Source organism: Lampetra fluviatilis, chromosome 19, assembly GCF_964198595.1.
Source record: "Lampetra fluviatilis chromosome 19, kcLamFluv1.1, whole genome shotgun sequence".
Taxonomy (NCBI): Eukaryota; Metazoa; Chordata; class Hyperoartia; order Petromyzontiformes; family Petromyzontidae; genus Lampetra; species Lampetra fluviatilis.
The window spans coordinates 8,025,134-8,041,359 of NC_136293.1; the positions used below are offsets into that span (position 1 = coordinate 8,025,134).

Consider the following 16,226-nt stretch of genomic DNA (forward strand, 5'->3'; position numbering starts at 1 on the left):
GAAAATACCAAAAAAATAATCGCTGTGTGTGTATCAAATCATGGCCCCCGAATTGTAACAGGTCACTGAATCGCAGAGTTGTTGAATCTTCTGTGTCGGTCACATGTTTTTTGTTGTCATAAAGTGTGTGCCTGCATGCTTGTGTATGTCCGTTTGTAAGCTTCGTGCGGAGACAAAGTCGACCGGACATGGTGCTGGCCACCCCCCACCCCCTGTCGGCCTTCATAAGTGCTCCCTTACAGCACTTGCCCCGAAGTCTTGGAAGGCTATACGGGGGATTTTTGTCTTTGTATTTCACATGCCTGCCTGTGTGACTGCGTGCCTGTGGGTACGTGTACCTGTGTTAAAGTACGGTACCTATGTGCACGTGCGTGACTCCTGTGGCTTCGTGCGTGTGCCTGTGTGTTTTACACGTACCTATGTACATGTGTGTGCCTGTCTTTGCGTGCGTGGATTCACGTACCCGTATAAATAAGTGTTTGTGTGTGTGTGTATGTGCGTGTAGTGTAGCGGTTAGCGCGCTGCGCTATGAACCTGGTGACCCGGGTTCGATTCCCGCTCACGGCTAATACCAGTGACGATTATCTGAACCGGTCCTGGGCCTCCCCTAGGTCGACTCAGCCTTAAATGAGTACCTGGTGCGGTGTGTAAACATCGCCACTGGGGAGACAAAGGCAGTCGGGCGTGGTGCTGGCCACCCACCCCCTCATGTACCGTTCTGGCCTTCATAGGTGCTCGCTAACAGCACTTGCCCCTACAGTCTGTTAAGGCTATACGGGGGATCTTTATCTTTGTTTGTATGCAGGTGAGCAACAGCGAGGGGCTGTGGGTGCAGCTGGAGCGGAGCAGCATGGTGGAGTACTGCGACGGCGACGAGGGCGAGGCCTGGTCACTGGCGCGTGACCGCAGCGGCATGTACTACCTCAAGCATCCGGAAGGTGACCACCTCTTCCTCCTGCTCGTGTACCACGCTCTTCATCAATATCCCACGCTCATCAGCGGTGTCCCACACTCTTAATCGGTATCCCGCTCTCTCCGTCAGTGTCCCGCGCTCATTAGCAGTGTCCTGCGCTCTGCAGCAGTGTCCTGCGCTCTGCAGCAGTGTCCCATACTCTTCATCAGTATCCCGCGTTCTTCGTCAGTGTCCCGTGCTCTGCATCGTTGTCCGATGCTCTTCAGCAGAGTCCCACGCTCTTCAGCTAAGATGGGCCACCCAATGTACCTACTCCTCCAAGAACTTCTCCCAGAGCTAAGATGGCACTCAGTTTACATACTCGCGCACGAACTTGTCCCCCAGGTAAGATGGTCGCCCGGTTTACATAAGGCGATGTTTTGTTTTGTGCCACAGACGAGAGTCCAGATGGCGTGAAGGCCCCCATGGGGCGTCCCTTCCCAGTGCCCGTCTCCGCCATGAACGGGGCGGACGGGAACCTGCAGGGCTTCGACTTCATGCTGGGTGTGTACGCGACGAGCCGCATGGCCCGCGAATGAAACGCGAGCCCCTCCACTTTCGTCCTCTTGCACGACGGCCGGCGACGGATTGCGACACGGCTGATTACATTTTCCGGGCGGTGGTGGCGTGCACGCCCTTAATCCAGCGCCTGTGGAGGCAGGGGTTGGTGCATCGCACAAACTCTAGCCGTGGGCATCGCGGTCATCGTGATGGCCGTACAGCAAGTGGATTTATTTCCAGCTGTGTTCCATCTGTATGGGGATTAAGGGTCACCCCCTCGCATGCATGGGTTTTTTTTACACTGACCCAGGTTTCATAATATTGGGCCACAGAGCTTGGGCAATTGTTTCCACCGGTTTGGTCTCCTGTTTGTTTGTGGTTTCCTGCGCTGCTTGAACTGCACCTCAATTTGTGCGTTTTAATTCGACCTGTGAGCAACCCCACAAATTTACTCTAAATATCCCCAAAAGTAATGTCGAGTTGTTCGTGCTTCAAATGGTTTGGCTGTGCACAATGCCAATTCTACATTTCACACCGGTCCAGCTTCTCGTTCGTCTCGTGGCTTTAAACTCGCGGCGCTGCAGCTTTGCTTTGAGTTTCTCCTGCTACCTCTACTTTTATTTTTCATGCCGCCATAAGCTGGGGATTGGATCTCGCTGTGTAGTTCGTTTACGCTAAGGCCACGGTTGTTGAGAGTGATCGTCGGGTGGCCGATGCTTCCTTGATGTGCCCAGCAGGGAGAAACGATGTGCAGCGAGTGAGAGCGAGCCTTCAAACGTACCATTTCAACTCTGGAAACGCGCATATGCGGGAAAGATACCGCAGAGACAAAGACTAAAATATCCCCCGTTGTAGCCTTGAAGAACGTTTTGCCAAACACTGTTAATGAGCGCCTGTGGATTGACAAATGGCTCTGAGTGATATTGATTAAAAGTCTTTACAATTGTATTGCTGCTCTACACAGTACAAATACACTCAGCGCCATACTTCAGAGTGAACCCACAGTCTGTATAAATGAGCATTTGATGTCTAAGAGAGAGGGAGAGCGAGACCCTTCGCGCGGCACCCTCTTGCTGGCCTGGGCTCATTAAGCTGCTAAAAAGCCTGCTGTGAGGTTGTACCGGGGGTGGGTGGGGAGTTGGAGCTGTGGGGGTGTGGAGGTCGTCACACTGCACTCGCGCGGAATGACGTGCACCTGTTTAGGGCTCCCCCACAATTTCTTCCTTACCCACAATCCCTTCCGCCGGCTGCCCCGGTTCACGCTGCACTGCTGAAACATCATGAGGTGCACCTACCCGAGCTACCCATAACCCCTCGCCTACCCATTAATGCCTTGCCTGCGCACAACTCTGACGTGTGCGCAGGCACTGCTGCCCCACCTGCATGATCACCCTCGGCCCCCTCTTCCTGCCCGCTTTCCCCTCTCGGCCTTCGCCACTCTCACCTTGTCCCCTCTATTCGTCGCTGCTGCCCCTCACCGACGCTCGCGTCTGCATGGCTGTTTGCCCACCCGTTCACGGCAAGCGTAATCTTTTACCCTCGGCGATTCTTTCGGCTTGGCACGGCGGGCGGCTGGGGCTGTTTCCCAGCATCCATTGCGGACTCTTGCCCGTTGATCTACAAAGTGCTTGTCCCTAGGATAACCTTGGCAATCTCTTGTTTTTTTTTGGCATTCGTTGATTTCCTTTAAGTAAAAAAATCTGCCCCGCGGAAGAATATTTGAACCACAAAAAATTAGGTCGTAAACAAACGCCGAAACGAACGGTGACAGTTACTACTCCAGACTTATTTTAGTTTCGTAGCAGTGACTCAGGCATTTGTAAAATCAAGTGGCCCTTGTTCATTATTATTTGTTAACGTTTCCCTCTTTCCCCGTGTATGTTTCCGCGTGTTACATTTCGGTTGGCATTCTCCACCCCCCACCCATCCCTCCCCCCGTGTTTCGTGTGTCTGTCCAGTGCTTGCCCCCCCCCCCGTCACCACGTTTTGTGCTGGTCTCCTTTTTGATTTTTGTTGTTGTTGTTGTGCTGCTGGCGAGTGTAGGGGAGCACGTTAGTGGCGTGCTGGAGGCCGCAACGCAGGCCCGACCCTTCCTGCCGGGGGGCGGCGGTGCGTGCGGGCCACCAGGCAGGCCCCCGCCGGCTCCCCTTGCTCCCCCCTTCTCCCTCGCGCACGGCCCCTTTGTGTTCGGGCAGGCCCTCCTGAGTCCCAACCCCACAGGTGCACGCCACACCCACCTCGCTCCCTCCCTCCTTGCCCCCAACCACCACCACCACCACCACACAGGGTGGTTCACTGTCGGCTTGTGAAAGTGAGAAAAAAATTTAATTGCCACGGTCCGATGCATTCCAGTGACATAGCAGTGACGTTATTTATTTCGGTGCATTTGCTTTGTTTATAAAATGGGGCCAGGACTTTGTAAAAACGCTGCTGGGTGAAGACCCCTCCCCACGTTGTGTAAGTCATTGTGGTTGGCTGGTCATACTTCACCACGCTGGTCAATGCGCGTTTGGGATGGTTGGAAGTCGGCTGGGAATTAAATTCAGGTTGCTGGGTTCGTAACTCAGCGCACCAACTACTTCACCATTGCTGCATCCTTCCTGAGTTAAGCCTCAGTGCAGTGAGCTGTGGCACAATCCTCATCGTGCCCAGCACAGCCCAGAGTGATTCTCCACAACCTTGCACATCCGATCCTTTCCTCTGTCCTCCTCACTTCTCCTTGCGGTCGCCGTTTTGTTTTGCATGTTGAGACTGGGGCGCCGCTGTCAATTCACCGTCGCAGCGTTTTCCGAACCGGGGCGTTCGTGCGCGTTACGACAAAGTGTCCAATGTACGATTGCGACGCGCGAGGTCGTGACCACGAGAGGTGGTCGCGTGGCTCAAGGGGCTCGTAACATGTTGTTGAAAAAATTGAGCCATCACCACCAAGATGCCGGCCTGAAAACCGGCACCGAACCCAGGATCTCAGCGGTGCCGGCGGGGGCGGTCCGTCCTCTGTGCCGCCCCCGGCCACCTCTAAACAACAGTGATTTCAAAAACGAAAGACCATGCTTCACCTGTGAATATGCCTGTGTTCGCTAACCATAACCGTGGCCCAACCCCAAAGGTGGCAAGGACATCCTGCAGGCGGTGGAGCCGGCGTTCGGCGGAGCCCTGCACTTCCCGCGCACCGACACCGCCTCCCACCGCATCAAGTCGGACGCCAAGTCGTCGCGAACCGAGAGCCGCTCGGGCCGGGCGTCCTCCAAGAGCGGCGACCCCTCGCCCCGCACGGCCGCCGAGTCCCTCCTCCTCAAGTCCGACGCCGCCAAACTGCGCTCCGAGTCGCACCACGGCCGCTCCCTCTCGCCCAACCACAACTCGCACGTCGCGCCCAAGTCGGAGTCGCCCCGCCGCCCCGCCTCGCCCGTCGTCTTCCGCCCGGAGTCGCCCGTGCCGAGCGGCGGGAGGTCCGCGTCGCCCAAGGTGAAGGCGCTGGCGTCGGCGCACGGCGGTCGCTCGCCGAGCCCCGGCGCGTCCAAGACGTTGCCGGCGGCGGAGCAGGCGCGGCCGGCGAGCCCGGCACCGGGCAAGCAGCCGCCGGGAGACGCGGCGGCACGACCCGCCAGCCCGGGGCACGCCAAATCGCCGGCCGCTGCCGCCGGCGGAGCCGTCAACTCGAAGGCGGCGGCTGCGTTGGCGGCCGTGGCGCCGACGGGTGCGGCGGAGCAGCCGGCACGGTCAACCAGCGCGGCCGTGAAGGCTGCGGCAGCGGCGCTGTCGGAACAGTCGCCGCGCTCGTCCCCGTCGCGGGAGAAGAGCGGCGGCGGTGCCGGTGGTGGCGGCGCGGGGAAGAACGGCGCGTCGCTCAAAGTGAAGCACGAGCCGGCGCGCGAGCGCTCCAAGTCGGACTCGTACGCGCTGGTGGACACGAGCGAAGGCAAGGACGGCAAGGGCAAGCGCGCCGGCCCCGCCGCCGACGCCTTCAGGCCCGGCCGCACGGCATCGCCGCGCTCAAGGCCCTCGGCCAACGGGGCGGACGGTGCCGGCAGCGCGGACGCCGCTGGCTCAAAGCCGTCGGCACACGTGGTGCAGGAGAACCTGCGCAGCGAGATCGTGGCCGTGTGTACGTCCAGCGCACTGTCGACCGGCGCTGGGCGGTCTCCCGACGGACGTAAGAAGCAGGCATCTGATGCCAGGGTGGCCGCCAATGGCGCGGAGGATTTGGCGGTGGCGGTGGCGGCGTCGGCCGAGGGACCTTGCTCACTGCAGCAGCTGAAAAGCGACGAGGATTCGGACTCGGCTCCGCGCGTTCACTTCAGCATCGGCAAAGCGCCGGCAAAAGTGGAACTCGACACCCGGCTGTCGCCCAAGACAGGGCGGAAGAGCCCTTGCCGTTTTGCGCGAGTAAAGAAGGACAAATCCGGCAGCAGTGGCTGCAGCGGTGGCGGCAGTACCGGCAGCAGCGGAGGAGGTGGTGCCGGTGCCGGGAAATCCGGGGAACGCGCGTCGAGTCGACCGGCCAAGGAGGCGATGTCCCCGTCGGTGGCGGAGTGTGCCCGCACCGTGTTCGCCGCCTTCCTCTGGCACGAGGGCATCGTGCACGACGCCATGGCGTGCGCCTCCTACCTTAAGTTCAACCCGGCGCTCGCCAAGGAGGGCGTGGTGACGGTGCCGGGCAGGGCCGCGCCGGCACCGCCAGGGCAGCGGCAGTTGGAGGACGGCGGCGGCGGCGCCGAAGACGCGGTCGCGACGGGTTCGGCCGAGTCGGAGCGGGAGGCCAAACTCAAGAACCGGCACTCGCTGGACATCTCCACGTTCCGCGTGGTCAACATGCCGCCGCCCGGTGCCATCAACAAGAACCAGGTGCTGTCCATGCTGCGCGAGGGCGGCCCCAGCGAGGACGACCCTGACGCGCCCGCGGCATCGTCGTCGTCCGACGAAGCCGGCGGCTGTTGCGGCGGCTCCGGCGGCACCGGCGTCGGCGCCTCCCGCGCCCGCTCCGCACTGCCGCTCACGCTGCAGCACCTGGTGGCGTTCTGGGAGGACGTGTCGCGCGCCGTCACCCGCGCCACCGCCCAGAACCTCATCTTGCCCAGCCCGGGCGCCGGCGCCTTCCTGCTGCGGCGCAAGGATTCGGGGCGCGAGAAGGAGCGCTCCAAGAAGGAGAAGAAGAAGAAGGACAAGGCGGAGGGGGGGCTGGCGGGCGGGGCGGCGGGGGGCGCCGTCGGAGGGGCGGTGGGGCTGGCTGCCGCCGGTGGAGGGAGGGTGCGAGGGGGGAACTACTTTGGCGACCTGGCGCAGTTTGCACTTGGGGTGGCGGGGGTCCCGCCGGCGGGTGGAGGGCAGGAGAAGGACACGGTGTGCGACCTCTGTGGGGGGCTCTACCCGTACCCAGTCACCTACCACATGCGGCAGGCTCATCCGGGTGAGTCCTCCATCTGGTCCTCGACACCACGATCCACATACACACACGATCGTACAAAGACAAAGATCCCCCGCATAGCATTTAACAGACTATTGGAGTGCAGTGCTGTTAGAAAGCACCTATGACACATAGGGGAGTGGGTGGGCAACACCTGGTCGCCTTTGTCCACCTTGTGGTGATGCTTACACATCCCACCAGGTACTTATTTCAGTCTTAGTTGACCTAGGGGTGGCCCAGGACCGGTTCAGAGAATTATCACTGGCTGGGAGCTGGAATCGAATCCGGGTCGCCAGGTTCGTAGTGCAGCACGCTAACCACTACGCACCCACACTGCTCACCTGCGCAGGCTGCGGGCGTTACGCTGGCGGTCAGGGCTACAACAGCAGCGGCAACTTCTGCGGTGGCTGGGCTGGCAACTGTGGCGACGGTGGAATGGGTGGCAGCACTTGGTACCTGATCTGCGACCGCTGCCGAGAGAAATACTTACGCGAGCGGCAAGTGGCGTCGAAGGACAAGGTGAGAGATGGCCTCTTGTCGACTCGCTTGTTCATCCACTCACCTGTTCACCTGTTCATCCACTCGCCTGCTCACCTGTCCATCTGCTCACCTCTCCACCTTCCCACTCGCCACGCAAACTCAAGCTGCGCGGCAAAATACGTCAGCGTCGTGTGTAATTCGTACGCAGAGTTGTCGTTTCAAATGCTCATTCGGAGACGCCGGTCACACCCCCCACCCCACAACGCCGCCTTCCGTCGCGCACGGCGCAGGTGAAGCGAGCCAAGAAGAAGTCGTCGCAGTCCCGCACGACGCGGTCCCTCCCCCCGATGGAGGCGCAGCAGGTGATGCGCACCAACGCCCTGTTCCTGCTGGCGCTGGCCAGCTCGGCCGAGACGGGCAGCCCCACCTACTACCCGCAGAAGCCGCACGTGCAGACGCCGGGCTCCGGCGACCTGCAGCTGAGCGCCAGACTGGGCTGCCTGTACCTGCAGACGCTGGCCAGGTGAGCGCACTATCCTGTTTGCTGGAGGAGGGTGGCGGGAAGTGCGGGGGAGGTGGAAGGGAGGGAGGGAGGGGATGGCGTGGGGGAGGTAGCCAGGGAGATGCCGGTCGCGTTTAGATGCCACAAACCAAATTGGTATTGTGTAGACTCGCACACATTTACAGTTTGGACCGACTGTTGCATTGCTTGACCTGGCATGACCTGGAGTGTCCGTGACACGACACAACCTGATTGTGGTGTGGCTTGAACCCTGCTCGGCCTGGGGTGGCGTGGCCTGAACGTGGCGTGGCGTGCACCAGCAGGCAGCAGCAGGCGGAGGTTCTGGTCGGGGATCAGGACCCCACGCTGTACGCGGACGAGGTGCGCTTCTTGCGCTCCACGTCCGTCACTGTGCCCTACATCTCTGTCACGCCCGGCGTGAGCCCGCTCACCGCACACCAGCCCGATGAGACCACCAACCTCAAGTCCCTGCCGCCCAGGTAAGAGAACAGCTTCGAGCAATCCGCTGTTGTGGCAAACGCCACTCCAAGCCGTCCGCTGCCTATCCGTGGTCTCGTCGTCGATCTCCGATCTCTCGGGCATATTCTGTTGTTTCCCTGCCCACCGAACATTGAGCCTCGTGTCAAAGTGTTTAGTCCAAGCCAACTTTTATTATTGGTCAGTGGTTCTCTGGTTTTCGTCGGTTCGCCAGCGTGGAGGTTACGATAGCTTGTGCACACATCTGCCATGGCACATCTGCGGTGGCACATCTGCGTGTGCGCGCGCCACAGTGCGTCACCACGCCTGTGCCTCTCTCTCTGGCTGTGGCTGTTAGTCATGCGCCACCTACTCCGGTCTACCAGCGACCGAGGAAATATTCATTCATCTGCATCCGTGCTTGTGTGTGTGTCCGTACATACATGCGTGGGGAGCAGTAATGCGGTGGCTAGTTCTCTACGCTACGAGCCCGGCGACCAGAGTTTCGAATCCCGCTCACAGCCAACATCGGCGACGATTCCCTGAGCCGGTCCTTTGGCCTCGGCCTTACATGAGTACCTCGTGCAGTGTCTGAACATCAACATTGGTTGTGACAAAGGTGGCCCGGTGTGGTGTTGGCCACCCACCCCCTCATGTGCCTTTCCGGCCTTCATAGGTTCTTGCTAACAGAACTTGCCTTAACAGCCTGTGTGAACTATATGGGGAACCATTGACTTTGTGTGTGCGTGTGTGTCGTACAGCTGATGGAGCGGTTAGTGCGCTATGCTACGAACCCGGAAAACCGGATTCGATTTGCGCTCATGGCCAACACCAAGTGATGAATATCTGAACCGGTCCTGGGCCTCACCTAGGTGGACTCGACCTCAAATTAGTACCTGGTGCGGTGTGTAAACATCGCCACTAAGGAGACAAAGGCGGCCGGGCGTGGTACTATCCACCCACCCCATCATGTGCCGTTCCGACCTTAATATGATCTTGAAAACAGCACTTGCCTCCACACCCTGTATGAGCTACCAGGGGAACCATTGACTTAGTGTCTGTGTGTGTGTGTGTCGTGCAGCCTAGAGACGAGTCCCATCGGCGAGGTGGACGGAGGGAAGCGCGTCGTGTTCCAGCGCTCCTACTCCGTTGTGGCTTCCGAGTACGACAAGCAGCCCAACTCGGGGGCCGCCAAGGTCAAGGCCATGGCGCGACGCCGGGTCAACAGCGGGGACACTGGTGAGGCCCCACCGCCCCGCTCCGTCGCCCCCCCCCCCCCCCCCATGGAAAATCCTCTTGGAAGTGAGGTGGCTGGGTGGTCCGAGGTTCCAGACACTTGAGTCGGCACCACAGGTTTTAGCCGCTCCACCATTAAGCCTGGTACGCAAGTGGAGCGAGTTTATGGTATAATCCCGGTCACCAATGAGTCAGAGACCCACCCACACTGATTTGTGATTAAACAAGGTTCTCAGGTGGAGTGGGTTGACATTCTCAAACGTTTAAAAAGTGTAATCCCTCTGTATGGCATACGGTGACTAGTCTGCCAGTAGGGGGGGGGGCGATGATTGCCACGCGTAATTCCAATCAATGGCCTTGCTACGTAAGAACGGCACGAACACCGAATGTTCTCGCGATTTGATCGTACCGCTGACAAGTATGTGGGATTTTCATCTTCGTTCCTGACGGCGCAGGCGAGGGAGGTTCCTCGCTGCTGCGGCACCCGTCGCCGGAGTTGGCGAGGCTGGTGCAGGCCCGGCGCGCCGCGGGGAAAGGCGAGCGGGCGTTCACGTGCCCCGTGCTCACGTTCGTGGTGCAGCGGCACAGCCTGGACGCGTTGGAGGCCGCCATGAAGCACGCCCTGCGCAAGTCCGCGTGCCGCACGTTCGCCATGGAGGTAGGAGGGACCCGGCATGATGGCCCCCGCAATGGAGACGCAGTTGACACGGAGGGGAACGAGAGAGAGAGAGTCGCGGTCGAAGGAGAGCGCATCCAAGACTCGCCAGTAGTCGTTCGCCTCCTTGTCGCTTTTTTGTTGCCGACTGCTTTTTCTCATTCACACTGTTCAACCCCACCGCACTGCAGGTCACAACAACACACCCAAAAACTCACTGGCGTAAAGGGCAGTCTATATTAAAACATCATTATAATTGTTCTCTGTTGGTTTGCAGTGGAGAGCACCTGTCAGATGACATTACTATTTTAGATCTTCCTAATTTTTTTACACTTTTTGTTGCAGAGGCATTTAATCGCGTTATAAATGCAAAGGATAATTTATTATTACGATTATTACCCAGTGATTAAAGTAACATGGGGGGACTAGTTTCCCTGCGCTCTTTAGTGGTCCACGATCGATGATGAGTTTTCGGGTTGCACCCACGTCTTGCTAGGCATCCCCGACCTTTTTGAAGTTCCTGAAGAAGCTCCCAGCACGTGGAGCGAAACGTCGGACATCACGCCAAACAGCCCCGAAGACGCGTCGGAGGGCTCCTCGACAGCGCAGCCGCGAATGCCTCCGCAGTGTCTGCTTTGACTGCCGGTCACAACCCTGTCTGAGGGCGCTTGGCTTTTCCGTCCCTTCTAGGCCAGGCTTCGGTAACCTGCGGCTCAGGAGCCGCATGCGGCTCTTCTTTAAGGACTGCAGTGCGGCTCTTGAAATTTGAAAAAAATGTGGCTGTTCTTGTTATTTTCGTTTTTGACCCCTGACCATGGAAGTCCAGTTTGCCGTGGGCAGGGGTGGGCAACCCGCAACTGTGGAGCCGAATGCGGGTCATCAAGTACTGTTTTCGATTTAAAGCTTTCGTGACTGCAGGGATTCATCTTCTTGGTTCTTTCGGTAAAGTCACGTAGAAGGGAAGTAATAAAATAATAAAAATAAAACATAATAAAATAATATATTAATATAATAATATAAAATAAAATAATATAATAAAATAATATAATAAAATAAGAACCAAGAAGTACTGTTTTGTGAGATTTATTAAGGACCACCGTATTGTATTCATGTGCATTGCAGCTCTTAAAATATTGTTTTTTTACTGAATTCGAAAAATATTGACTCTTGTTTTGGTTGCTGACTCCTACTCTCTAGGCCTTCAACTGGCTGCTGTGCAACGTGATCCAAACCACATCGCTGCACGACATCCTGTGGCACTTCGTGTCGTCGCTGACGCCAGCGCAGAGTGAGCCCGAGGAGGAAGAGGAGGACGACAACAAAAGGAGGGAGGGCGGAGAGCAGGTACGGGCTGCCGGGCACACACGGACGCGCGTGGACGGGACGTGTACGTACACACTCGCAAAACACAGATTTGGGAGCACCCCTCTCAACCCACGTACTCCAGCATCCCACACCAACTGGTTTGGTGAAGTATGGTAAAATAATACCTGTAAATAACACTGCGTGGGAATGCCTTCATCCAGCGGTGTATTGATAAACGGTTGTATGTTGCCTTATTGTTAACGTAGGATTTCGCAGCTGGTATGATTCATAATTGTTTTTTGGGTTAGACCATGTAATTTATCTGGTCAAACTTGTGTCGTAAGTCCCTCCACCACCCGACATTGCCAAACAAATTAAATTGTCACGTGACATAAGTTTTTTTAACTCGTGACATTTCACTTGAAACTGCACTAACCATTGTCTGGACAAGACTGATTAAGTCAGAATAATGTCCATTAAAGCACAGTTCTTAATGATTATGCATTGAAAACAATGATTCTTACGAACGCGATTCATTACATGTGCCACAAGCCCTAGAATTGGCATATGTGTGCATCGTCACGCCTCCACTGGAAATGACAAGAGCTCAGCAATATCAGCAGCAGCGAGTGGCGTCCATAAACACTGCCCCTGCACGTGCCCTCTGTGCAGGAGAGAGACTCGCGCGTTTGCGAGCACCCGCTATCGGACATCGTGATCGCGGGCGAGTCTGCCCACCCGCTCCCGCAGGCGTTCCACCGCCTGCTGCAAACCGTGTCGGACCTCATGATGTCACTTCCTGCCGGCAGCGCCCTCCAGCAAATGGCGCTCAGGTTCGATCGCGCTCCCACGTCACTCCATGCCGTTCTGCCCAATGCCTGTTTTATTTAACACCTTGTCCAGATCGCGCACAAGATAAAGGATCTCTCTCTCTCCAGTTCTCACGCATTCTAGTGCAGCCCTCCGTGTTAAAGAATAGAAGTGGGCCCAGTAAATGGTGGCTTTAAGCACACCCCTTGGGAGCAAGGTCACGTGTGCCGGTATCCTAAGAGTTCTTGCTTCATAAATTGTGTTATGTCCTATGTAAAGTAAGGATGCGTTTCTTGTAGCAAAGCTGTGGTTATATTAGATGCATATATATATCCAGCTTCTGCTGTGTCGCACAACGACTTCTGAGATCCCTTCAAAGTGATCTATTACAGACAGCATGGGGAAACACTTCCCGACCCGCTTTCGCCACTGAGAGTAATGTTTGTCGCGTGGCAGTCAAACCGATGCGTTTAATTCTTAACACTGGATTTTAGCCAAATTAAGTGTGGAACCAAATTAAATGTGACGGTACAGTCATTTGTGGCTTTGATCGTCACCTTGCTATACTTGAAAATCTGGTTTAATCACAGGTGGTTGACACCTGGATTCAAACCCTCAGCGGTGACAGCTCACCACTCCGACCTCTGATACCAGTCCTACTCTCCGGATCGGAATTCTGAATCCTTTGGAGAGAGGATGACAGAAAGATACCGGTCACAGAAGTGAAGAATGTTCCTTGGCTGGATACAAATCCGTCACACTGTTATTTGCGTACCATGTTGCCCATTAGTTACAAAAGTATTTGTGTACAATTAGCGTCTAAATGCGATCACGTCGGATGTCGCTGTTCAGAAACGGTGGCCGAAGTTATTTCAGAGAGGCAATCATACTGCAGAGAAAATCAACGCGTTGCCTGTTACAATTATTTCTCTGCAATTGGCCCGTGATCTTTAACGAACTTTGACCTCCGTTTCCCAGGTGCTGGAGCCTCAAGTTCCGCCAGTCAGACCACCAGTTTCTGCACCACAGCAACGTGTTCCACCACATTAACAACATCCTGTCCAAGTCGGACGAGGGCGATGGTGACGACAGCTTCAACGCCAGCGCGCAGGCGGGAGACCTGCCAGGGCCGGTGAGGCACTCGCTCACACACAGCAACAACACCGGCCGTCAGTCGCCACTGACGGTGATGTCGCCACAGCACTTGTGCCAAGCTGAGTGTGCTTGAGGCCGTGTGAAGGGTCGAATGCCCGCTTACAAGAGGTCACCGGACAGATCCAGGTGTTAGGACTTGCCAATGCGCCAACTGTGTTGCCCCCTGTGCCACCTTGCTGCGTTTTAGCCACTCGGGCGCTCTGCTCGGTGTTGCTAGCGTCGCTTCTTCACCGTTGCCACATACTTGCACCCGTTTATGTATATATGTACGTTTAACTTCTTTCGCACCATACGTAGACAACTGCTCGACGCATATGCATGCGGTCGCCGCTCTGGCTTCGCTCGCCAACTTACGGCGCTCCCGCTGTTCCGCCGGTAGGACCAGTGCGTGGTGTCACTGCTGCGCGACCTGACGTCGTCCTTGGAGATCAAGGCGTCGAGCCGGCCGGCCATGACGGGCAGCCTCACCGACGGCTCAACGGAGACGTTCTGGGAGTCGGGCGACGAGGACCGCAACAAGACCAAGAGCATCACCGCGCTGTGCGGTGGCGGCGGCGTTGGTGCTGGCGGCAGCAAGGGGCTGCACGCACGTGCCTTCTACGTGCACGTGGACAATTCGCGAGACATCGGGGTGCGGCATGACGGGAGGGAGAGGGGGGAGGGGGGGAGGGAGGGGGGAAAGGGGGGGAGGGAGGGAGGGGGGGAGGGGAGGGAGGGGGGGGGAGGGGGGGAGGGGGTGAGGGAGGGAGGGCCTGCTGACTCCCTGTGGGGCTCATTGGGTCCTGGTTTCTCTGTCCCCCTGTAGTTGGAGCAAACTAGATTTGGGGATATAAGATAAATAGAGACACAGTATTTGACGAAATCATTAAAATAAATAGACTTCCGAATCTTCAAGCCCTCTCATTTGTGATACCGCTCTGGGGTTGTGTAGACCCTGTTATAATTGGTGTTCGTGTTCCCTCTGATTTCTCGTTCGTGCTCATCCTGTCTTTGTTGACGACCCACAGAACCGAGTGAGCTCTGTATCATTCCTGGCCGGGCCTACAACTGAGGAGCTCACGAAACTAAAGCAGGTAAGACACATGTGAGAGGCGTGGGCTTCGAGGTGGGCATGAAATGGCCAGTATAGCTGTGGATTCTTGAATCTGTTAGTACGACGTTTTGAGCGCTACTCCCTTGTGTATGTGTAGTGGGTTTTCCCCGGTCTCTTTTGACAAGAAGCCAAATGCCCTTTTACGGAGCTGACCAAATATCTCATTGTTGCAGGACAACTAAGAAAATTCAATCTTGGGACTCGCTGACACTTTCCCAGTTAGGAGGTAAATTAATCTGCCTTGCCAAAAACAAAGGCGTGACATCACCTACTTCACGCTATCCCACACCCTCCCAGGTCGAGTTGGACTCCCGCCACATGGGCTGGGTCGGCTGCGAGCTGCCGTGCTCCCTGCAACCCGAAGCACCGCCCCTAGCCGCCGGCGCCACCGCCATCCTTGGCGCGGTGGCCGCGGCTCCTCCGGTGGGCGGCGGAGGCCCGGCGGTGGTGCGCGTAGAGCTGCGCGGCCCCGAGAACACCCTGAGGGTGCGGCAGGTGAAGGTGCTGGGCTGGAGGGAGGGCGAGAGCGCCCGTCAGCCGGCGCCCGTGTCGGCCGCCGCCGCCGCCCAGCAGAGGAACTGCGAGGCCGAGACGCTGCGCGTGTTCCGGCTCATCACCTCGCAGGTTGGCGGCGGTGCACTCCCCCCCCCCCCACCCCCCCGTGTTTGGTCGATTTTTCTCGTTCTGGAGCGACCGTTACCTTACCGCGCCGGCCGTCTCTGCTCTGCTCCCACTCCCTCCCGCAGGTGTTCGGCAAGTTGATCTCCGGGGACAGCGAGTCCACGCCCGAGCAAGAGGAGAAGCTTCTGCTGTCGTCGCCGGACTCTGATGACAAGGTACCGCATTTAGCGTGGACTAACAGCTCTGCGGAAACGGCACACACAGAGAGAGAGGGGGGGAATCGCCTTACACGCCGATGTGGTTTGCACTGAATCGCACCCGAACATCGCACGAAAGGTTCGGCCACCGCTTACACCAGTGGAAAGATGAGAGGCAGTCCCTCCCCCCCTCCACATTGTGACTGTGGCTATCAACTTGAAACCATGGAACTCATTGCCCAACAACACCCGAAGCTTTGCTCATTCACAGCCATTCACATCATCACCCGCCCTGGCAACCCTCAAACCCACTCACCAGCCTCTACATTAACACTGAACGCTGCGAATCACTCTGCTGTACACGAGAAACGACCCTAACCACCAGCACTCCCCCTCCCATCCACACCCCCTCCCCTTACCTATTCTATCCCACCTCTGTGGAGCTGAACGGTGTCTGAAATGAACCCCGGGATATCTGGATGTGCATAGGCAGCGTTACGTGCCCCGTCATCGCTGGCAGGTTGACCATCGTTATCGAAGGTTGTTTGGTTTTTTTAAGCCGGCGTTGCACCGACTCGTCGATTAAAATCCAATCTTCTTCACGCGACGATGCGCCCATTGAATTCCGTGCATGAGAATCGATTATTTACGATCCATTTTAAATCTCTTGTTTTTGGTTCAGAGAACACCTTCATCCTCCATGAATTTCACTTGTACCACAATTAGAAATGGTAATTGAATATTTTTATCAAATTGTGACCGAATTATGACAATTCATTGCACTCCCAAGGGGGAGTGAGCGATCAAATGTCTAGGAAGGATGCGGGAATCCAATGTT

At 57.0% G+C, this 16,226-nt stretch overlaps 1 protein-coding gene across 1 annotated transcript in view; it reads left to right on the forward strand.

Annotated features, from left to right (window-relative positions):
- Positions 1-16,226, forward strand: part of MYCBP2 (MYC binding protein 2) — a 124,323-nt gene that overhangs the window by 81,655 nt on the left and 26,442 nt on the right. The window contains exons 53-68 of the mRNA XM_078864929.1: positions 806-938; positions 1,349-1,456; positions 3,497-3,673; positions 4,560-6,860; positions 7,207-7,376; positions 7,628-7,860; positions 8,160-8,339; positions 9,398-9,555; positions 10,008-10,210; positions 11,405-11,551; positions 12,185-12,345; positions 13,301-13,454; positions 13,857-14,108; positions 14,485-14,550; positions 14,868-15,194; positions 15,317-15,406. Of these exons, the coding sequence (XP_078721055.1) occupies positions 806-938; positions 1,349-1,456; positions 3,497-3,673; positions 4,560-6,860; positions 7,207-7,376; positions 7,628-7,860; positions 8,160-8,339; positions 9,398-9,555; positions 10,008-10,210; positions 11,405-11,551; positions 12,185-12,345; positions 13,301-13,454; positions 13,857-14,108; positions 14,485-14,550; positions 14,868-15,194; positions 15,317-15,406 (4,860 nt within the window). The remainder of the gene's footprint in view (positions 1-805; positions 939-1,348; positions 1,457-3,496; positions 3,674-4,559; positions 6,861-7,206; positions 7,377-7,627; positions 7,861-8,159; positions 8,340-9,397; positions 9,556-10,007; positions 10,211-11,404; positions 11,552-12,184; positions 12,346-13,300; positions 13,455-13,856; positions 14,109-14,484; positions 14,551-14,867; positions 15,195-15,316; positions 15,407-16,226) is intronic.